We start from the raw sequence: 24,896 nt of genomic DNA, 5'->3' as shown, positions 1-24,896 counted from the left end.
TAATAGATCCCTCTGTTTGTAATGACTCTATATAATAGATCTCTCTGTGTGTAATGACTCTATATAATAGATCTCTCTGTGTGTAATGACTCTATATAATAGATCCCTCTGTTTGTAATGACTATATAATAGATCACTCTGTGTGTAATGACTCTATATAATAGATCCCTCTGTGTGTAATGACTCTATATAATAGATCCCTCTGTGTGTAATGACTCTATATAATAGATCCCTCTGTGTGTAATGACTCTATATAATAGATCCCTCTGTGTGTAATGACTCTATATAATAGATCCCTCTGTGTGTAATGACTCTATATAATAGATCCCTCTGTGTGTAATGACTCTTTATAATAGATCCCTCTGTATGTAATGACTCTATAGAGTAGATCCCTCTGTGTGTAATGACTCTATATAATAGATCCCTCTGTTTGTAATGACTCTATATAATAGATCACTCTGTGTGTAATGACTCTATATAATAGATCCCTCTGTGTGTAATGACTCTATATAATAGATCCCTCTGTGTATAATGACTCTATATAATAGATCCCTCTGTGTGTAATGACTCTATATAATAGATCGCTCTGTGTGTAATGACTCTATATAATAGATCCCTCTGTGTATAATGACTCTATATAATAGATCCCTCTGTGTGTAATGACTCTATATAATAGATCGCTCTGTGTGTAATGACTCTATATAATAGATCCCTCTGTGTATAATGACTCTATATAATAGATCCCTCTGTGTGTAATGACTCTATATAATAGATCCCTGTGTATAATGACTCTATATAATAGATCCCTCTGTGTGTAATGACTCTATATAATAGATCCCTCTGTGTGTAATGACTCTATATAATAGATCCCTGTGTATAATGACTCTATATAATAGATCGCTCTGTGTGTAATGACTCTATATAATAGATCCCTGTGTGTAATGACTCTATATAATAGATCCCTGTGTATAATGACTCTATATAATAGATCGCTCTGTGTATAATGACTCTATATAATAGATCGCTCTGTGTGTAATGACTCTATATAATAGATCCCTCTGTGTGTAATGACTCTATATAATAGATCCGTCTGTGTGTAATGACTCTATATAATAGATCCCTCTGCGTGTAATGACTCTATATAATAGATCCCTCTGTGTATAATGACTCTATATAATAGATCCCTCTGTGTAATGACTCTATATAATAGATCCCTCTGTGTGTAATGACTCTATATAATAGATCGCTCTGTGTGTAATGACTCTATATAATAGATCGCTCTGTGTGTAATGACTCTATATAATAGATCCCTCTGTGTGTAATGACTCTATATAATAGATCCCTCTGTGTGTAATGACTCTATATAATAGATCCCTCTGCGTGTAATGACTCTATATAATAGATCCCTCTGTGTGTAATGACTCTATATAATAGATCCCTCTGTGTGTAATGACTCTATATAATATATGCGTTTCACTTTTTGTATTGAAGAACTGAAATAAATTATATTATATTATATTATATTTTTATTATTATTATTTTACATATATATATGTATATTTTTTTAATTTTATTATTTTATATATATATGTATATTTTTTTATTATTATTTATATATATATATGTATATTTTTTTATTATTATATATATATATATATATGTATATTTTTTTATTATTTTATATATATATGTATATTTTTTTATTATTATTTTATATATATATGTATATTTTTTTATTATTATTTTATATATATATATATGTATATTTTTTTATTATTATTTTATATATATATATGTATATTTTTTTATTATTATTATTATATATATATGTATATTTTTTTATTATTATTATATATATATGTATATTTTTTTATTATTATTATATATATATATGTATATTTTTTTATTATTATTATTATATATATATATTTGTATATTTTTTTATTATTATTATTTTATATATATATATATGTATATTTTTTTATTATTATTTTATATATATATGTATATTTTTTATTATTATTATTATTATATATATGTATATTTTATTATTATTATATATATATGTATATTTTTTTATTATTATATATATATATATATGTATATTTTTTTATTATTATTATTATATATATATATATATATGTATATTTTTTTATTATTATTATTTTATATATATATATGTATATTTTTTTATTATTATTTATATATATATATATGTATATTTTTTTATTATTATATATATATATATGTATATTTTTTTATTATTATTATTTTATATATATATGTATATTTTTTTATTATTATTATTATATATATATGTATATTTTTTTATTATTATTATATATATATATGTATATTTTTTATTATTATTATTATATATATATATGTATATTTTTTTATTATTATTATTATATATATATATATTTGTATATTTTTTTATTATTATTATTTTATATATATATATATATATATATATATATATATATATATATATATGTATATTTTTTTATTATTATTTTATATATATATGCCAGCACCCTGTGCCATGTGTTCACTGTTCAGGTCACTACGATCTCAGCAGTAGCAGTTTTCTATAGCTCTGTTTTCTGTGTCTTTTCCACCTTTTTATGTCTTTGCACTAGCTCTTGCTGCTGTTCTTTTGCAGTCCGATCTGACGTCTTCAATGATATTACTTTCGTGTACACACACACCACTTTTTCATTGCTTTCTATTCCATTTTCAGCATAACTCATTTCTTTTTCTATTTTATCTACTGTGCCTTTTTGGCTTAGGAGTCCAGTGGGCGGTGCTACTCATGATTGGCCATTATCAGCTCTGAGTATAAATAAGACCGCCCACCAGACTCTTAAGCATGGAATGACGTTACATTGACTCTTTTCCCACAAAGCTACTTATCCCTCTGATTCACCCATTCTTTCTTGGAGGGGGCGAAGATTGTCACGCAAAGTGTGGGAAAGATTTAGTGCAACACAAAGGGAAGAGGGAAAGGGAGCCCAGACTCTAGGGAAAGAGGGAAGTGGAGACCTCCTAGGTTGATCTAGCGTCACCCTTTCTCCTCTAATGTCCCTGTATTGGCTCTTCACCAATCGCCACACTCGTACCTCGCCCTGTCTTTCCCTGGCGTATGACTAAGGCTAGGGAAGGCAGGAGATGAGCACTAGTCGATCTGCACTAAACACTATAGACAACAGGGGTGGACAAACAGGGGGAAATTGCTTAGCTTTAGACGAACTCCAGACAAATGCGCACATGTCCTCAAGCTCCAGAGAGGACGAAGTACTGCTCTTGATAAAGCCTTCACAAGCAGTAATGAATATCGCCGGCACCTCCCTCTGAAACACAGCAGGTATTTATACACCAAGGTAGGGTGTTAATTAGCCAGAGGGAGGTAGCCCCTGGGTCCTAGAGACAGCCTCTAAGAAGATGTCTATAATGCCAAACGTAGAGATCTCCTGAAACCCACTGCAGGGCGACTATCTGTCACCTCTGACACACCCGTGACAGAGATATACGGATTCTGTATGAATGGTGCGCACTTCACAGCCCCTCTTTGATAACCTCTCACACACCATATACAGGCTGGTTGTCAGGGTTATGAGTTGAATTATCACTTCATGCATTATTTTATAGATGACTGGAGAGACGCAGAGGGACACCAGCCTGTGGCTTCAGACCTTTGCTCTTCTGAAGAAGAACTTACTGCTGCAATGGAGGAAGAAGTGGCAGACAGCCCTGGCAAGTTTTTCGCTCAACCATAAAATTATCATTCACCCATTATAGTCCCATTACATTTGGGGTAATACTAAGGGCCCGATTATTCATTTGTGATTTTTTTAAGTCACTTTGCTATTTTTCATCTTGTTGTACCACATGATTTTATTAAATAAGATAAGCAAACTAGTGCATACAAAGTCATTTCGTATAAATTACCGCACAGTCAGCACATCGACGGGACCCCCCACACCACTGGTACCGATGAGAGTAACGCGCCCCGACGCGCGTTTCGCAAAGCTCTTTCTCAAGAGGCGAAAATTTTTGTTAAGACAGAAAAACACATAAAAAGTTACTTTAAAAAGGCACACATGGTAATATGAGTATGACACAAAAAAAACAAAAGACAATAATGAATCGGGCCCTAATCATTCTCCACTGTCAGGGGCAGATGACACCGATCCTTCTTTTTACTGGTGTTGGGATCTGATGTCCCCCATCAATGATGACGGAGTTGACACCTTGTTGTGTCTCGTTCTTCCTGACTGATGACTGATGATGTGTGATGGTTTTGGTTGACTTTTCTCAGGACTGGATGAATTTCGTGGCCTTGGTGTTGATGCTGTTTGCCTTGACCTACATATACCGTAATTCAAGCAAAGACTCGATAAAGGCAGCTGAGGATTTGGGACGATTGGATCAATTTGACAAAAGAAATATTGTAGTTGGCTATGTTCCATCCACACCAGCGGTCCAGGAAATTATGCAGAAGGTCAACGAAAGCATCAAAAATCTAGGTAAATGGTATATACATGGAGGGGAACTCAGCTCCAGGACTTGTCACCATATGTAGTTATATGGAGACCTCTAGAACAAGACAGAGGTTGGCATGGTCTACTCTAGAATGGTGGAAAACCATCTGTAGCGCAACCTCGAAAAGGAACATATGAAGTGCCAAGGAAAGAACTTACCTGACACTTAAAGATTTATGCAGAAGGGTTATCAATGTCTGTAAAAGATGGCAGCGGCAGATCAGAAGGCCTACCGAGATGCACGGATGCTAACGGATGTATCTCTAGAAAAGCCAAGACAGACACTCACATCTAGAATGGGAAAAGAGGTGGGGACAGCACAGCTATCTAGACGATAAAGATTGACAGGACAAATTCCAACTATGGTGACTCTAGAACAGGATGCAGGGAGGCAATGGCCTCTCAATAACAAGACGCAGGCAGGCAATGGCCTCTCTAGAACAAGACGCAGGCAATGGCCTCTCTAGAACAAGACGCAGGCAATGGCCTCTCTAGAACAAGACACAGGCAATGGCCTCTCTAGAACAAGACACAGGCAGGCAATGGCTTCACTAGAACAAGACGCAGGCAGGCAATGGCTTCTCTAGAACAAGACGCAGGCAGGCAATGGCCTCTCTAGAACAAGACGCAGGCAGGCAATGGCCTCTCTAGCACAAGACGCAGGTAATGGCTTCTCTAGAACAAGACACAGGCAGGCAATGGCTTCTCTAGAACAAGACACAGGCAGGCAATGGCCTCTCTAGAACAAGACGCAGGCAGGCAATGGCCTCTCTAGAACAAGATGCAGGCAATGGCCTCTCTAGAACAAGATGCAGGCAATGGCCTCTCTAGAACAAGACGCAGGCAATGGCCTCTCTAGAACAAGACGCAGTCAATGGCCTCTCTATAACAAGACACAGGCAATGGCCTCTCTAGAACAAGACACAGGCAGGCAATGGCTTCACTAGAACAAGACGCAGGCAGGCAATGGCCTCTCTAGAACAAGACACAGGCAATGGCTTCTCTAAAACAAGACACAGGCAGGCAATGGCCTCTGTAGAACAGGACGCAGGCAGGTAATGGCCTCTCTAGAACAAGACACAGGCAATGGCCTCTGTAGAACAGGACACAGGCAGGTAATGGCCTCTCTAGAACAAGACACAGGCAATGGCCTCTCTAGAACAAGACACAGGCAGGCAATGGCCTCTCTAGAACAAGACTCAGGCAATGGCCTCTCTAGAACAAGACACAGGCAGGCAATGGCCTCTCTAGAACAAGACACAGGCAATGGCCTCTCTAGAACAAGACACAGGCAGGCAATGGCCTCTCTAGAACAAGACACAGGCAATGGCCTCTCTAGAACAAGACACAGGCAGGCAATGGCCTCTCTAGAACAAGACACAGGCAGGCAATGGCCTCTCTAGAACAGGACGCAGGCAGGCAATGGCCTCTCTATAACAAGACACAGGCAGGTAATGACCACTCTAGAACAAGACGCAGGCAGTGGCCTCTCTAGAACACGACACAGGCAGGCAGTGGCCTCTCTAGAACAAGACACAAGCAATGGCCTCTCTAGAACAGGACACAGGCAGGCAATGGCCTCTCTATAACAAGACACAGGCAGGTAATGGCCTCTCCAGAACAAGACACGGGAAGGCAATCGCATCTCTAGAACAAGACACGGGAAGGCAATCGCATCTCTAGAACAAGACAAAGGAAGGCAATGGCCTCTCTAGAACAAGACAAAGGAAGGCAATGGCCTCTCTAGAACAAGACACGGGAAGGCAATCGCATCTCTAGAACAAGACACGGGAAGGCAATCGCATCTCTAGAACAAGACAAAGGAAGGCAATGGCCTCTCTAGAACAAGACACGGGAAGGCAATCGCATCTCTAGAACAAGACAAAGGAAGGCAATTGCATCTCTAGAACAAGACAAAGGAAGGCAATGGCCTCTCTAGAACAAGACACGGGAAGGCAATGGCCTCTCTAGAACAAGATACGGGAAGGCAATCACATCTCTAGAACAAGACAAAGGAAGGCAATGGCCTCTCTAGAACAAGATGCGGGAAGGCAATCACATCTCTAGAACAAGTCACGGGAAGGCAATCGCATCTCTAGAACAAGACACAGGCCAACAATGGCACTTCTAGAAGAGGACAGTGGTGGGCAATGGCATCTCTACAGCAGGACAGAGCATGCAGTGTCTTATCTAGAACGGGGCAGAGCTAGACAATGGCATCTCTAGAATAGAACAGTAAGACAGAGGAAAGCAATTGCACCTCTAAAACAGGACATAGGAAGGCAATGACATCTCTGGATCAAGACAGATGCAAGCAATGTCACCTCTAAAACAAGACTGACGCAGTTAATGGCATCTTTTATAACAGGACAGGCCAGCAATTACACATTTAGAAAGTGACAAAGTCAGGCAATATAACTTTAAAACAGAATACAAGCAGGCAATAAAAGTCCTGTTGCCTCACCTCTAAAACAGCATAGAGATGAGAAATTACACCTCTAAAACATGACCAAGAAAGTCCATGGTGTCTGGATAAGTCTAGATAGTAATGCATTTAGAATAGGATAGATATTGAGATGTTATGAACAGAAGAGAGAAAGGCAAAGAGACGTCTAGAAAATAAATAGATCCAGGCCTTGACACTTCTAGAACAGGGCAGAGACATACGCCAATTCCTCCAGAAGAGAAAAGTAAGAAAGAGAGATGCATCTAGAGCAGAACACAGATATGAAGTCCTATAAGTCAGGGAGATGGTCAGTTTTACGGTTAAGTCAGGGAGATGGTCGGGGAGATGGTCAGTTTTACGGTTAAGTCAGGGAGATGGTCAGGGAGATGGTCAGTTTTACGGTTAAGTCAGGGAGATGGTCAGGGAGATGGTCAGTTTTACGGTTAAGTCAGGGAGATGGTCAGTTTTACGGTTAAGTCAGGGAGATGGTCAGGGAGATGGTCAGTTTTACGGTTAAGTCAGGGAGATGGTCAGGGAGATGGTCAGTTTTACGGTTAAGTCAGGGAGATGGTCAGGGAGATGGTCAGTTTTACGGTTAAGTCAGGGAGATGGTCGGGGAGATGGTCAGTTTTACGGTTAAGTCAGGGAGATGGTCAGTTTTACAGTTAAGTCAGGGAGATGGTCAGGGAGATGGTCAGTTTTACGGTTAAGTCAGGGAGATGGTCAGTTTTACGGTTAAGTCAGGGAGATGGTCAGGGAGATGGTCAGTTTTACGGTTAAGTCAGGGAGATGGTCAGGGAGATGGTCAGTTTTACGGTTAAGTCAGGGAGATGGTCAGGGAGATGGTCAGTTTTACGGTTAAGTCAGGGAGATGGTCAGGGAGATGGTCAGTTTTACGGTTAAGTCAGGGAGATGGTCAGGGAGATGGTCAGTTTTACGGTTAAGTCAGGGAGATGGTCAGTTTTACGGTTAAGTCAGGGAGATGGTCAGGGAGATGGTCAGTTTTACGGTTAAGTCAGGGAGATGGTCAGGGAGATGGTCAGTTTTACGGTTAAGTCAGGGAGATGGTCAGTTTTACAGTTAAGTCAGGGAGATGGTCAGTTTTACGGTTAAGTCAGGGAGATGGTCAGTTTTACGGTTAAGTCAGGGAGATGGTCAGGGAGATGGTCAGTTTTACGGTTAAGTCAGGGAGATGGTCAGGGAGATGGTCAGTTTTACGGTTAAGTCAGGGAGATGGTCAGGGAGATGGTCAGTTTTACGGTTAAGTCAGGGAGATGGTCAGGGAGATGTTCAGTTTTACGGTTAAGTCAGGGAGATGGTCTGGGAGATGGTCAGTTTTACGGTTAAGTCAGGGAGGTGGTCAGGGAGATGGTCAGTTTTACGGTTAAGAGTTTTATGGAACAATCCTAATATCTTATAATTTCCTCGTCTAGGACTAACAGTCCAGGAATTTCTGGAGGAGGAGGAGATGCTGCAGAACACATCCAGATCGGCAGACGTGGGAGTCATCTTTCATAGTAAATTTAAATATACTATCAGATACAAGGCTAACGATGTTCCCAATCCAAGCGACTTAAGAGATGCAGGTAAGTGAGAGCATTTCTCCAAGCACATATCTTGTAGTTGGAGGATATTGGCCAATATTGATGGGATCCACATACAATCATCTCACGTCTATGGCCAGCTTAGTATATGAGACCATCACTGACCCCTTTGAAGGTTCAGCTTTCATTCTATTTCTTCAGGAACTTGTAGAGATGACTACATGCCATGCCTTCCGTCATTGTACTGGAAGAACGGGTTTTTGCTTCTTCAGGCCAGTATCGACGGGGCCATTGTGGAGGTAAGTCCAGATGAGCTTATCAAAGCTCTGATCAGGTTTCTGGAGAAGTTGGACAGGCTTCAATTGGGGCCACCAGAATTTATATGGGTTGAAGTAGTTGCCATTCCTAGTCACACAGTCTTTGTTCTTGCAGCTGACCACTAATCATTCGGTAAGGGCCAATATGGTCTCCACTGTGGCCGTACAGATGAAATCTGCCACTCGAGCAAGAAAATTTCTGGCAATGGGATCTTTGATACTCGCCATGTGCATGAGTTACGCTACACTCTTATACACCATGATGGTGACCATAAGCCAGGAGAGAAAGGAAGTGAGAGAAATTATGAGGATGATGGGGCTCCAAGACTTGGCTTACTGGTGAGTGCTGTACAGGCGGAAATGCAGGAACCAGTCCGTAATCTACTACCTGGTAGAGCTGAGACTGATGGTAGATCATGGGCTGAGAGTTACCTAGTGCAATACTCAAGTATCGAGTGCAGTTATCGTGTGCATGGAGGGTGTGGAGACAGATGAATAGTAGGGAGCAGATTCTGAATAATATTTAGAAGGAGTGAACCGGGGAAAGTTGGTTTACTGAGTATTGAGGTGGTAGGCTTGCGTAAAGAGATGGTTTTTAAAGCACCCTTGAAGACATGGGGGCTAGGCATCAGTCGGATCGTCTGGGGTAGAGCATTCCAGAGAACTGGTGCAGCACGAGAGAAGTCTTGGAGACGGAGGTGCGAGGTTCGGATTATGGGGGATGTTAGTCTTAGGTCATTTGTAGAACGGAGGGCACGTGTAGGGCGATAGGCAGAGATGAGAGAGAAGATATAAGGCGGTGCAGAACTGTGGAGAGCTTTGTGGGTGAGAGCGATGCGTTTATATTGGACCCTGTAGCGAATGGGTAACCAGTGTAATGACTGGCACAAGGTGGAGGCATCGGTGAAGCGGCTGGACAGAAATACGACCCTGGCTGCCGCATTCAGGATGGATTGGAGAGCAGAAAGTTTGGTAAGAGGGAGACCGATCAGAAGAGAGTTGCAGTAGTCCAGACGAGAGTGAATAAGAGCGACAGTAAGAGTTTTAGCAGTTTCAAAGGTGAGAAAAGGTCGGATTCTGGAGATGTTTTTAAGATGCAGGTGACAAGAGCGAGTGAGTGATCGGATATAGGGAGTAAAGGAAAGGTTAGAGTCGAATATGACCCCAAGGCAGCGGGCGTGCTGCTTGGGAGTTATGGTTGAACCCTCCAAGGTCATTTCGATGTTAGGTACAGGTAGGTTAGTGGAGGGGGGAAACACAAGAAGTTCAGTTTTGGATAGATTCAGTTTAAGAAAGAGGGAGGACAGGATGTTAGAGACAGCAGACAGACAATCCTTCGTATTTTGTATTAGGGTAGGGGTGATGTCAGGGGAAGAAGTGTATAATTGGGTGTCGTCAGCATAGAGATGATACTGGAACCCAAATCTGCTGATTGTTTGTCCAATAGGGGCAGTGTATAGAGAGAAGAGGAGGGGGCTTAGGACTGAGCCCTGTGGGACCCCGATAGTAAGGGGACGAGGAGAGGAAGAGGTGTCGGCAAAAGATACAGAGAAGGAGCGGTCAGAGAGGTAGGAGGAGAACCAGGAGAGAACGGTTTCCTTGAGGCCTATAGAGCGGAGCATAGTGAGGAGGAGCTGGTGATCCACAGGGTCAAATGTGGCAGAGATCCAGGAGAATCAGCAGGGAGCAGGGACCATTAGATTTAGCTCTTAGTAGATCATTAGAGACAGTTTCAGTGCAGTGTAAAGAGCGGAAACCAGATTGTAGAGGGTCGAGAAGAGAGAGATAGCGGATTAGACGGGAGTGGACCAAGCGTTCCAGGAGTTTAGAGATGAAAGGAAGATTGGAGACAGGTCTGTAGTTGGCCATGCAGTTCTGGTCCAGGGATGGCTTTTTAAGTAAAGGGGTTATGATGGCATGTTTAAATGAGGAGGGAAAGATATCTGAAGAAAGAGAGAGGTTAAATATTTTAGTTAGGTGAGTGGTGACCACCGGTGAGAGAGACTGCAGGAGATGTGAAGGAATGGGGTCACTGTTGCAGGTTGTAGGCTGAGAAGAAGCGAGGAGCTGGGTAACTTCTTCTTCTGTAACAGGCTCAAAGATGGCTAGTGAGCTTGAAGTGCGTCAGGGAAGGGGATCCAGGCACTGGGGAGATTGGGCTGAGATGTCCTGATGAATGTGGTTGATTTTTTTCTAGGAAATAAGTGGCCAGATCCTCCCCGCTGAGGTTGGTGATGGGGGCCGGTGCTTTAGGGATCAGGAGGGAGTTTAAGGTTTCAAAAAGTCGTTTTGGATTGTTGGACATTGAAGTGATGAGGGCGGTGAAGTAGGATTGTTTGGCCAGATGAAGGGCTCAGCGCACCTTGAGCAACGCTGAAGAAAGCGTGTTTGCATCGTGTGCCAGGGCTGCCGTTGTCTGTGTCGGGTCTTTCTGCATGTAGAAGGAGCCGCTTCATCTAGGGCGCTCTTCAGTGTATTATTGTAGTGTGACAATGCTAAGTCTGGACAGGAGAGGGAGGAGATGGGGACTAAAGATGTGTGGAGATTGCCCATAAGCTGCTGGGTATTAATGTACGTGTATTTATATAAGTGTGGTAAGTGGGGGTGTCCCGGGTGAGGAGACAGTTCTTGACAGAGAAGGAAAGAAGGTTGTGGTCCGAGAGCGGGAGAGGAGAGTTGGTAAAGTCATGCAGCGAGCAGAGACGGGAGAAGACCAGGTCCAGAGTATTCCCGTCTTCAAGCGTAGGAGAATTAGTAAACTGTGAGTGACGGAATGAGGAGGTTAGAGAGAGTAGATGAGAGGCAGATTGGGAGAGGGGATCATTGATGGGGATGTTAAAGTCTCCCATGACGAGGGTGGGGATGTCACAGGATAGAAAGTGAAGAAGCCAAGTGGCAAAGTGATCCAGAAACTGGTGAGAGGATTCTGGAGGGTGATACACAACCGCCACTCGCAGGGAGAAGGGTTTGAAGAGTCTGAAGGTGTGGACTTCAAAGGAAGGAAACATGAGTGAGGGAACTGGGGGGGTGACCTGGAAAGCACATTGTGGTGAAAGGAGCAGACAAACACTTCCACCCTGTCTGGCGCTATGTGAAAATTTCAGCCCACCAAACGAGAGAGCAGCAGCTGTGGTGGTGTCTGAATGCTGGATCCAGGTTTCTGTAATAGCCAGAAGGTGAAGGGAATTAGAGAGGAAAAAAATGTGAATGTGAGTTAGTTTGTTACACACAGACCATGCGTTCCAGAGAGCACAGTGGAAAGCAACAGGAGAGGGCATGCACTGAATGTTAATAAGATTAGCAAGGTTTCTAATACAGCTGGAGGAGAGTAGTGTATGCTAGTGGAGGGAGGCCCAGGGTTGGGGGAGATGTAGCCAGCGACTAGGAGAAGGAGAAAAAATAGAAAGAGCAGGTGGTGCAATGATTTGTATAAACATTTTGAGTGCTGTATGCGAGTAATGGATGGTTTGGAGTGGGTGAGAAATGTCAGTAAAGCCTCAGAGTTATACATCGGAGAGGGGAGGAGGGAGGGGTGAATATAGAGAGACTGCACAGAATGTGTTAAAGGGCAGGTGAGTTGTGAGTAAGCACAAGTTAAAACAAGTAAGAAGCAGATTGCTATGACCAATGCATAATGCAATACAACTGACCAAGAAGCAGCATGTTTGTACGAATATGTAATGATTCCAGCAGAGTATTTCAGTAATCAGTATGCTGACCTTGTGGAGATGTTGTAGGTCACAGGCTCTTCTTAAAGATCATAGTAATCCTCACCTTCTTTCGCAGGTTATCATGGGGATTGCTGTACGTGGTTTACTTTGTGATTATTGCACCAGTGATCACTCTGATCGTCAAGATATTTGTCTTTGTGGAGAGTTCTTACGCTGTTATCCTGCTCTTGTTCCTCTTCTACGGGATATCAATGGTAGGAATACACAGGTGCTGCTATTCACGGGGGCATCAGTGAAGCTGCCACATGAAGGTTCTATACCAGGGATGGGCGATAAACTCAACGACAGACCATAAGGATAGGATGGACTTGAGCCTTCCTTGATTAATCTTCATCTGAATGGTTGGCATCTAATACTACATTTTCCTGGCCAAAATGTACTGTTTGTAATCCGTGGAGATCAGGGTCAGTGACAGTCAGGCTTTGTGGGTCCTACTTATGGTGCGTCAAGATGGGAGAGAAATGCCAAATGGGCAGTGCCCATTACCAAGGTTAAGGATCTCAATGTTCCTAGAAAAGGCCCTAGGCTCCACTGATCAAAACCCTACTGATATTTTCCGATGCTAATTCTATCATGAACCCTCATCTAAAGGTTTCTTCCTCCACATAAAGCCATATTTCAGCAGGGAACAATGACATTACTTGGCAGGAACAGTGACTGGGTACGGCTCTACTATGGGCTTTAGTTACAGAAGTACAACTTCTATAGGGGCAATTTCAGTGTGGTCCCTTTCCCATAATCAAACATTTTCTTGGGTATTTCTTGCAGATTAGCTTCACGTTCATGTTGTGCGCCTTATTCCGAACACCCAGCCATACAGTGACCGCGGACTTCTTCTCCATGCTCATCATGAGCATCCTGAGCATCCTACCGCTGGTGAAGGTGTTGCCCAAACCTCTGGAAATCCTTCTGTGCATCTTCCCTCCATTCGCCTTTTGTCTTGGGATCACGGAGGTAACTACGCTCATCAGCTGAAGGCTCTTGCTGGACAGTCTAGAGAGAGAGAGTCCAGGACCTCCAGTATAGCTCCCACCCCTCCTCATCCTTCACAGATTTGCCATTCTGTTGTCTACTGAGGTTGGGTGACCAGCCCTTAGAGAGCAGTAATGGATGACTCCTGGGACCGATTGCTCCACCAAAGACAATAGTCTGTCAGGCAGGATTGGTCATGGAGGGCTCCCAATACAATTCAGAAGTGCCTTAACTATGGGGGTGCAGAGGGTACAATTATGTCTACTCCTTCACTCCAACTCTCTTATGGCATGAAAGCTACTACTCCAAATTACATGTGCTATGGGAGGGGGCACTATTAAAGGCTCCTAGCAGATGTCAAAGAAGCATATTTTGTGGCGAGTATTCATCAGCAAAATGGTGGAAAGCACGCTGCACTCGGATATCATAGAATCATAGAATGGTAGAGTTGGCGGGAACCTCCTGGGTCATCTGGTCCAACCCCTTGCTCAAAGCAGGATTCATTAAACCATCTCAGACAGATGTCTGTCCAGGCTCTGTTTGATAGAATCATAGAATGGTAGAGTTGGAGGGGGCCTCCTGGGTCATCTGGTCCAACCCCCTGCTCAAAGCAGGATTCACTAAATCATCTCAGACAGATGTCTGTCCAGCCTCTGTTTGATAGAATCATAGAATAGTAGAGTTGGAAGGGGCCTCCTGGGTCATCTAGTCCAACCCCCTGCTCAAAGCAGGATTCACTAAATCATCTCAGACAGATGTCTGTCCAGCCTCTGTTTGATAGAATCATAGAATAGTAGAGTTGGAAGGGACCTCCTGGGTCATCTGGTCCAACCCCCTGCTCAAAGCAGGATTCACTAAACCATCTCAGACAGATGTCTGTCCAGCCTCTGTTTGATAGAATCATAGAATAGTAGAGTTGGAAGGGGCCTCCTGGGTCATCTAGTCCAACCCCCTGCTCAAAGCAGGATTCACTAAATCATCTCAGACAGATGTCTGTCCAGCCTCTGTTTGATAGAATCATAGAATAGTAGAGTTGGAAGGGACCTCCTGGGTCATCTGGTCCAACCCCCTGCTCAAAGCAGGATTCACTAAATCATCTCAGACAGATGTCTGTCCAGCCTCTGTTTGATAGAATTATAGAATGGTAGAGTTGAAAGGGGCCTCCTGGGTCATCTGGTCCAACCCCCTGCTCAAAGCAGGATTCACTAAATCATCTCAGACAGATGTCTGTCCAGCCTCTGTTTGATAGAATCATAGAATAGTAGAGTTGGAAGGGGCCTCCTGGGTCATCTGGTCCAACCCCCTGCTCAAAGCAGGATTCACTAAATCATCTCAGACAAATGTCTGTCCAGCCTCTGTTTGATAGAATCATAGAATGGTAGAGTTGGAAGGGGCCTCCTGGGTCATCTGGTCCAACCCCCTGCTCAAAGCAGGATTCACTAAACCATCTCAGACAGATGTCTGTCCAGCCTCTGTTTGAAGACGTCCATTGAAGGAGAACTCACCACCTCTCGTGGCCGCCTGTTCCACTCATTGATCACCCTCAAAATGCTGAATACAGCTACTATCTGGTTTCAGAGCATCCATATGGAGAATGACTTCCAGGGCGTCTTCTTCTCGGACATCGCGGGGGACTCCCGCCATATACTGACCAGTTACATCGGCCTCCTGCTGGACTCCGTCCTCTACATCCTCCTCACCTTGTATTTTGATAAGATCCTGGCAGGTAAGGTCTTCTTCTACCCAAAAATTCAGCATCTGGCATCATCAGTCTGGATTGGCAGGAAATGGTCTCTGAGACGAGTGGGCACTCTATGAGACTTTTCTTCGAGGTCTGTGGCCCTGTTGGGGCGAGCAGTGGGATGGAGCTTTATCTTTTTGGTGGGTCTTGTTGCAGCTACTATGGCTGAAGAGGAGGCCTCATGATATGAAGAAGATGTTTCTTGTTCCTCCAGATAAACATGGCCGGAAGTTTGAACCACTCTTCTTCTTGTGCCCCTCATACCGGTTAAAAGGGAAAATGACCACAATTCCTCTGGACACCATGGACGGAGACAGAACAGGAGCTGAAGATCATATAGAAAAGGTTCCGGTTGAATTGTCAGGAAAAGAGGCCATCAGGTAATCCGCCTGCAGGTGTAGGTGGCTAAAAACTAGGGAAAAGGTGTCATCCAGATACAAATCAGTCCATAAGTTGTCCTATCATGCAAAAGTAGTGTGTGACGTAGAGCGACAGTGGCATGTAAAAGTTTGGGCACCCCTGATCAAAATTCCTGTTAGTGTGAACAGTTAAGCTGAAGATGAAATGATCTCTAAAAGGTTTCAAGTTAAAGATGACACATTTCCTTTGTATTTTAGGCAAAAAAAATCAAAATATATTGTAATTTTTTTTACATTTTAAAAATAACAAAAAGGAAAATGGGCAGATGCAAAAGTTTGGGCGCCCTTTGAGATTTGTGTTCTCAGATAAATTTGACTAAGTTTTCAGACCTTAATTAGCCTGTTAGGGTTATGGCTTGTTCACTATCATCATTAGTAAAGGTCGGTGATGCAAATTTCACAGCTTTATAAAAACCTCCCCTAACCTTGTGCCAAAAACCAGCAGCCATGGGTTCTTCTAAGCTGCTGCCGATAACTCTGAGAATGGTGGAGGCCACAAAGCAGGAGAAGCTATAAGATGGCAAAGTTTCCCTTTCCTCAGATCAAAATGTAATTAAGAAATGTCAGTTACCAAGAACAGTGGAGGTCAAGATAAGGTCTGGAAGACCAAGCAAAATTTCAGTGAGAGCTGCTGGTAGGATTGCTAGAGAGGCAAATCTGAACCCCCGCTTTACTGCAAAAGACCTTCAGAAAGATTTAGCAGACTCTGGAGTTGTGGTCCATTGTTCTACTCTTCAGAGACACCTGCAAAAATATGGAAGAGTCATCAGAAGAAAATCTCTCCTGTGTCCTCATCATAAAATTCAACATCAGAAGTCTGCAAGAGAACATCTAAACAAGCCTGATGCATTTTGGAAACAAGTCCTGTGGACCGATGAGGTAAAATAGACCTCTGTGGTCACAATGATCAAAGGTATGTGTATAGAAAAAAGGGCATAGAATTTGAGGAAAAGAACATCCCGCCAACCATTAAGCATGGGGGTGGATCACTCGTGCTTTGGGGTTGTGTTTAAGCCAATGGCACGGGGAACATTTTACGGATAGAGGGAAGAATGGATTCAATGAAATAATGAGAGAATGATCCTAAATACACGTCAAAATCCACAATAGACGACCTCAAAAGGTGCAAGCTGAAGGTTTTACAATGGCCCTCACAGTCCTCTGATGTGAACATCATTGAAAATCTGTAGCTAGACCTCAAAGTAGCAATGCATGCAAGACGCCCCAGGAATCTCACAGAACTGAAAGAAGGAATGAAAATCCTTCAAACAAGAATTGTTTACAAGCTGTGATACTGCAAAAGGAGGCGCTAGTAGGTGCTAACCATGCAGGGTGCACAAACTTTTGCATCGGCCCATTTTCTTTCTTTTTTTTTTAATTTTTAAAATATAAAAGATGAATATATATACATATATATTGTCTAGAACAATGTGTCATCTTTAGCTTTAGGCCTTTTAGAGATAACTTGGAGACCAAAAAAAAAACCTATTTTGAACTGAGATTGTTTGTACGACGTTTACTCTACGGAATAAGTCATCTATAATAGATGCCCATGAAATGGAAATGGCTAGGATCTGGCGATGAATGAGACCTAGACACATTCCCATGCGTTTCGCTGACTATAGATGCTTCCTCACTGGGTTTCCCGTGCGTTTCGCTGACTATAGATGCTTCCTCACTGGGTTTCCCGTGCGTTTCGCTGACTATAGATGCTTCCTCACTGGGTTTCCCGTGCGTTTCGCTGACTATAGATGCTTCCTCACTGGGTGTTCTTAAATAGCTAGGACATCAATCTTACCAGTATGAGTACCGGTGCCCAGACGTTGGTCAAGATCAGATCAACTCTGATAAAGATACAATTGCAAAGCATGTAAAGGTATATTAGTCTCTTAACATACAAAAGGTATAGCTGTGAGTCCTACGAGGTAGAGAGATATGTGTAGTAGACAATGTTTTCTTGTCACTTCCTGCAGGATAAATAAAGTTAAGAAAATTTTCGGCAGCAAAGACCAGATGACCGAAGCTTTAAGAGGTAAGAGGCTTGATAAGCAATGACGATTTAGACTAACTTACTACTTATCCAAGTGGGATGGCTGATCTACCATAGCAACCCCAGAGCAAGCACAACTGACCTTCATATCCAGTGCCCGTGATCAGATGCCTTCAGATCCTTGCCTGGAGCGTACACCATAGCAACCCCAGACCAAGCACAACTGACCTTCATATCCAGTGCCCGTGATCAGATGCCTTCAGATCCTTGCCTGGAGCATACACCATAGCAACCCCAGACCAAGCACAACTGACCTTCATATCCAGTGCCCGTGATCAGATGCCTTCAGATCCTTGCCTGGAGCATTCACCATAGCAACCCCAGACCAAGCACAACTGACCTTCACATCCAGTGCCCGTGATCAGATGCCTTCAGATCCTTGCCTGGAGCATTCACCATAGCAACCCCAGACCAAGCACAACTGACCTTCATATCCAGTGCCCGTGATCAGATGCCTTCAGATCCTTGCCTGGAGCATACACCATAGCAACCCCAGACCAACCACAACTGACCTTCATATCCAGTGCCCATGATCACATGCCTTCAGATCCTTGCCTGGAGCATACACCATAGCAACCCCAGAGCAAGCACAACTGACCTTCATATCCAGTGCCCGTGATCAGATGCCTTCAGATCCTTGCCTGGAGCATACACCATAGCAACCCCAGACCAACCACAACTGACCTTCATATCCAGTGCCCATGATCAGATGCCTTCAGATCCTTGCCTGGAGCGTACACCATAGCAACCCCAGAGCAACCACAACTGACCTTCATATCCAGTGCCCGTGATCAGATGCCTTCAGATCCTTGCCTGGAGCATACACCATAGCAACCCCAGACCAAGCTCAACTGACCTTCATATCCAGTGCCCGTGATCAGATGCCTTCAGATCCTTGCTTGGAGCATACACCATAGCAACCCCAGACCAAGCACAACTGACCTTCATATCCAGTGCCCGTGATCAGATGCCTTCAGATCCTTGCATGGAGCATACACCATAGCAACCCCAGACCAATCACAACTGACCTTCATATCCAGTGCCCGTGATCAGATGCCTTCAGATCCTTGCCTGGAGCATACACCATAGCAACCCCAGACCAAGCACAACTGACCTTCATATCCAGTGCCCGTGATCAGATGCCTTCAGATCCTTGCCTGGAGCATACACCATAGCAACCCCAGACCAAGCACAACTGACCTTCATATCCAGTGCCCGTGATCAGATGCCTTCAGATCCTTGCTTGGAGCATAGACCATATCAACCCCAGACCAAGCACAACTGACCTTCATATCCAGTGCCTGTGATCAGATGCCTTCAGATCCTTGCCTGGAGCATACACCATAGCAACCCCAGACCAACCACAACTGACCTTCATATCCAGTGCCCATGATCAGATGCCTTCAGATCCTTGCCTGAAGCATACACCATAGCAACCCCAGAGCAAGCACAACTGACCTTCATATCCAGTGCCCATGATCAGATGCCTTCAGATTCTTGCTTGGAGCATACACCATAGCAACCCCAGACCAAGCACAACTGACCTTCATATCCAGTGCCCGTGATCAGATGCCTTCAGATCCTTGCTTGGAGCATACACCATATCAACCCCAGACCAAGCTCAACTGACCTTCATATCCAGTGCCCGTGATCAGATGCCTTCAGATCATTGCTTGGAGCATACACCATAGCAACCCCAGACCAACCACAACTGACCTTCATATCCAGTGCCCGTGATCAGATGCCTTCAGATCCTTGCCTGGAGCATACACCATATCAACCCCAGAGCAAGCACAACTGACCTGCATATCCAGTGCCCGTGATCAGATGCCTTCAGATCCTTGCCTGGAGCATACACCATATCAACCCCAGACCAAGCACAACTGACCTTCATATCCAGTGCCCGTGATCAGATGCCTTCAGATCCTTGCCTGGAGCATACACCATAGTAACCCCAGACCAAGCTCAACTGACCTTCATATCCAGTGCTCGTGATCAGATGCCTTCAGATCCTTGCCTGGAGCATACACCATAGTAACCCCAGACCAAGCACAACTGACCTTCATATCCAGTGCCTGTGATCAGATGCCTTCAGATCCTTGCCTGGAGCATACACCATAGCAACCACAGACCAAGCACAACTGACCTTCATATCCAGTGCCTGTGATCAGATGCCTTCAGATCCTTGCCTGGAGCATACACCATAGCAACCCCAGACCAAGCACAACTGACCTTCATATCCAGTGCCCGTGATCAGATGCCTTCAGATCCTTGCCTGGAGCATACACCATATCAACCCCAGAGCAAGCACAACTGACCTTCATATCCAGTGCCCGTGATCAGATGCCTTCAGATCCTTGCCTGGAGCATACACCATAGTAACCCCAGACCAAGCACAACTGACCTTCATATCCAGTGCCCGTGATCAGATGCCTTCAGATCCTTGCCTGGAGCATACACCATAGCAACCCCAGAGCAAGCACAACTGACCTTCATATCCAGTGCCCGTGATCAGATGCCTTCAGATCCTTGCCTGGAGCATACACCATAGCAACCCCAGACCAAGCACAACTGACCTTCATATCCAGTGCCCGTGATCAGATGCCTTCAGATCCTTGCCTGGAGCATACACCATAGCAACCCTAGACCAAGCTCAACTGACCTTCATATCCAGTGCCCGTGATCAGATGCCTCCAGATCCTTGCTTGGAGCATACACCATAGCAACCCTAGACCAAGCTCAACTGACCTTCATATCCAGTGCCCGTGATCAGATGCCTTCAGATCCTTGCCTGGAGCATACACCATATCAACCCCAGAGCAAGCACAACTGACCTTCACATCCAGTGCCCGTGATCAGATGCCTCCAGATCCTTGCTTGGAGCATACACCATAGCAACCCCAGACCAAGCACAACTGACCTTCATATCCAGTGCCCGTGATCAGATGCCTCCAGATCCTTGCTTGGAGCATACACCATAGCAACCCCAGACCAAGCACAACTGACCTTCATATCCAGTGCCCGTGATCAGATGCCTTCAGATCCTTGCTTGGAGCATACACCATAGCAACCCCAGACCAAGCACAACTGACCTTCATATCCAGTGCCCGTGATCAGATGCCTTCAGATCCTTGCCTGGAGCATACACCATATCAACCCCAGACCAAGCACAACTGACCTTCACATCCAGTGCCCATGATCAGATGCCTTCAGATCCTTGCCTGGAGCATACACCATAGCAACCCCAGACCAAGCACACCTGACCTTCACATACAGTGCCCGTGATCAGATGCCTTCAGATCCTTGCTTGGAGCATACACCATAGCAACCCCAGACCAAGCACAACTGACCTTCATATCCAGTGCCCGTGATCAGATGCCTTCAGATCCTTGCCTGGAGCATACACCATAGCAACCCCAGACCAAGCACAACTGACCTTCATATCCAGTGCCCGTGATCAGATGCCTTCAGATCCTTGCCTGGAGCATACACCATAGCAACCCCAGACCAAGCACAACTGACCTTCATATCCAGTGCCCGTGATCAGATGCCTTCAGATCCTTGCTTGGAGCATACACCATAGCAACCCCAGACCAAGCACAACTGACCTTCATATCCAGTGCCCGTGATCAGATGCCTTCAGATCCTTGCCTGGAGCATACACCATATCAACCCCAGACCAAGCACAACTGACCTTCACATCCAGTGCCCATGATCAGATGCCTTCAGATCCTTGCCTGGAGCATACACCATAGCAACCCCAGACCAAGCACACCTGACCTTCACATACAGTGCCCGTGATCAGATGCCTTCAGATCCTTGCTTGGAGCATACACCATAGCAACCCCAGACCAAGCACAACTGACCTTCATATCCAGTGCCCGTGATCAGATGCCTTCAGATCCTTGCCTGGAGCATACACCATAGCAACCCCAGACCAAGCACAACTGACCTTCATATCCAGTGCCCGTGATCAGATGCCTTCAGATCCTTGCCTGGAGCATACACGATAGCAACCCCAGACCAAGCACAACTGACCTTCATATCCAGTGCTCGTGATCAGATGCCTTCAGATCCTTGCCTGGAGCATACACCATAGCAACCCCAGACCAATCACAACTGACCTTCATATCCAGTGCCTGTGATCAGATGCCTTCAGATCCTTGCCTGGAGCATTCACCATAGCAACCCCAGACCAAGCACAACTGACCTTCATATCCAGTGCCTGTGATCAGATGCCTTCAGATCCTTGCCTGGAGCATTCACCATAGCAACCCCAGACCAATCACAACTGACCTTCATATCCAGTGCCTGTGATCAGATGCCTTCAGATCCTTGCCTGGAGCATTCACCATAGCAACCCCAGACCAAGCACAACTGACCTTCATAGAATCATAGAATCATAGAATGGTAGAGTTGGAAGGGACCTCCTGGGTCATCTGGTCCAACCCCCCGCTCAAAGCAGGATTCACTAGATCATCTCAGACAGATGTCTGTCCAGCCTCTGTGTGAAGACGTCCATTGAAGGGGAACTCACCACCTCTCGTGGCAGCCTGTTCCACTCATTAATCACCCTAACTGTCAAAAAGTTTTTTCTAATATCTAATCTGTGTCTCCTCCCATTTAGTTTCATCCCATTGCTTCTAGTCTTTCCTTGTGCAAATGAGAATAAAGATGATCCTTCTACAATGTGACAGCCCTTGACATATTTGTAGACAGCTATTAAGTCTCCTCTCAGTCTTCTTTTTTGCAAGCTAAACATTCCCAAATCCTGCAACCGTTCCTCATAGGACATGGTTTGCAGACCAGTCACCATTCTGGTCGCTCTTCTCTGAACTTGCTCCAGTTTGTCTATGTCTTTTTTAAAATGTGGTGCCCAAAACTGTACACAGTATTCCAGATGAGGTCTGACCAAAGAGGAGTAAAGACCGATAATGACTTCACGTGATCTAGACTGTATGCTTCTGTTAATACATCCCAGAATTGTATTTGCCTTTTTTGCTGCTGCATCACACTGTTGACTCATGTTCAGTCTATGATCTATTAGTATACCTAAGTCTTTTTCACATGTACTGTTGCTTAGCTCTATTCCTCCCATTCTGTATATGCTTTTTTCATTTTTATTGCCCAGATGTAGGACTTTGCATTTTTCCCTGTTAAAAACCATTCTGTTGGTTGCTGCCCACTGCTCCAGTTTATTTAGGTCTTTTTGAATCCTCTCTCTCTCTTCTCTAGTATTAGCTATCCCTCCTAGCTTTGTGTCATCAGCAAATTTAATCAGTTTACCCTCAATTCCTTCATCTAAATCATTGATAAAGATGTTGAACAATACAGGTCCCAGGACGGAGCCCTGTGGTACCCCACTTGAGACATTCATCCAGCTGGATGTGAAGCCATTTACAACCACCCTTTGAGTCCGATCACTAAGCCAGTTATGAATCCACCTAACAGTTGCCTGGTCCATTGCATACTTGGTCATTTTTTCAATAAGGATGGTGTGAGATACTTTGTCAAATGCTTTGCTGAAGTCAAGATATACTATATCTACAGCATTTCCCTGATCCACCCAGTCAGTGATTCTGTCATAGAAGGAAATTAAGTTAGTCTGACATGACTTGTTAGTTACAAACCCATGCTGACTCTGGTTAATCACTTCATTCTTATCCATGTACTTACATACATGTTGTTTAATAATTTGTTCAAAGATCTTTCCTGGTATAGAAGTCAGACTCACCGGCCTATAGTTCCCTGGGTCCACCTTCTTCCCCTTTTTGAAGATAGGAACAACATTTGCTCTTCTCCAGTCTTCTGGGACTTCTCCTGTTCTCCAAGAATTTTCAAAGATTATGGAGAGTGGTTCTAAAATTTCTTCTACGATCTCCTTCAGTACTCTGGGGTGTAATTCATCTGGACCTGGAGACTTGAACTCATTTATGTTAGCTAAATATTCCCTCACAATCTTTCTGTTTACAGATAACTTGGATTCCTCTATTCCTTTAAAAGGACAGTGAAGATCAGTTGATGTTACATTTTCTTTCTGAGAGAAAACAGATGCAAAATAGGAATTAAAAAGTTCGGCCTTCTCAACATCCTCTCTTACCATTTCTCCATTTTCATCCTGTAAAAATCCTATAGCATCTTTGACTTTTCTTTTACTTTTGACATACCCCCAAAATCCTTTTTTATTGCTTTTGACATCTCTTGCAAGCCTTAATTCATTGTCAGCTTTAGCTAACCTGATACGTGCCCTGCAGGATCGGCAGACTGCATTATAATCTTCTTTAGATATGCCTCCCTCTTTCCATTTAATAAACATTTCTTTCTTTCTTTTTAGCATGTGTTTAAGTTCTGTGTTCATCCATCCTGGTTTCCTTAAATGCTTCCCATTCTTCCTACTTTTCGGGATTGTTAACGATTGTGCTTTGAGAATCTCATTTTTAAAAATTTCCCATCCTTCCTGGACATTTTTGTCCTTAAGGACATCCAGCCATTGGATCCCTCCTATTCTCTTTCTGAGTCTCTTAAAATCTGCCTTTCTAAAATCTAACCTTGAAGTTTGAGTCTTCACATGTCTTCCTCCTCTAGTTATCCAAAATTCTATAATAGCATGATCGCTGCCTCCTAGGGTCCCAGCCACCTTTACCTCCTCAACCATTTCCTCCCTGTTTATAAGGATTAGATCCAAAGTAGCAGATCCCCTTGTTTTCTCCCCTACCTTTTGGAAGATAAAGTTGTCAGCAAGAGAGGATAAGAATTTGCTTGACCTGTTAGTTTTACTTGAGAGAGATTCCCAACAAATGTCTGGATAGTTGAAATCTCCCATGACCACTACGTCATATTTTTTGGAGAACTTGGTCATTTGATACATAAAGAGTTCATCCATATCTTCAGCTTGCCCAGGTGGCCTGTAGTAAATGCCTACAATGGTGTCCTTTCCGTTGTTCTCTCCTTGTATTCTTACCCAAACAGTTTCCACAGAACTCCCAGTCTCTGAAGCTTCAATCTCTGTGCAGATATTCGCTTTTCTAACATACAATGCGACACCTCCTCCTCGTTTATCAAGTCTGTTTCTTGCAAATAAGTTGTACCCTTTTAGCCTTTTATTCCAATCATGTGTATCGTCCCACCAAGT

The 24,896-nt window shown here is 43.8% G+C and overlaps 1 protein-coding gene across 2 annotated transcripts in view; it reads left to right on the top strand.

The window, feature by feature from the left end:
• LOC141176357 (ATP-binding cassette sub-family A member 9-like) overlaps window positions 1-24,896 on the top strand; it is a 177,788-nt gene that overhangs the window by 52,855 nt on the left and 100,037 nt on the right. For both annotated transcript variants that reach the window (XM_073660303.1, XM_073660302.1), the window contains 10 exons: window positions 3,652-3,756; window positions 4,322-4,529; window positions 8,424-8,576; window positions 8,736-8,833; window positions 8,967-9,190; window positions 12,638-12,776; window positions 13,351-13,536; window positions 15,133-15,280; window positions 15,510-15,675; window positions 17,688-17,746. In XM_073660303.1, the coding sequence (XP_073516404.1) occupies window positions 3,652-3,756; window positions 4,322-4,529; window positions 8,424-8,576; window positions 8,736-8,833; window positions 8,967-9,190; window positions 12,638-12,776; window positions 13,351-13,536; window positions 15,133-15,280; window positions 15,510-15,675; window positions 17,688-17,746 (1,486 nt within the window). The remainder of the gene's footprint in view (window positions 1-3,651; window positions 3,757-4,321; window positions 4,530-8,423; window positions 8,577-8,735; window positions 8,834-8,966; window positions 9,191-12,637; window positions 12,777-13,350; window positions 13,537-15,132; window positions 15,281-15,509; window positions 15,676-17,687; window positions 17,747-24,896) is intronic.

The sequence above is a fragment of the Phyllobates terribilis genome, unplaced genomic scaffold (genome assembly GCF_046119375.1).
Source record: "Phyllobates terribilis strain yellow unplaced genomic scaffold, ASM4611937v1 Scaffold_25__1_contigs__length_18738178, whole genome shotgun sequence".
Classification (NCBI taxonomy): Eukaryota; Metazoa; Chordata; class Amphibia; order Anura; family Dendrobatidae; genus Phyllobates; species Phyllobates terribilis.
The sequence above is the reverse complement of the archived record's forward strand: the minus strand, read 5'-3'. Positions and strand labels throughout refer to the sequence as shown.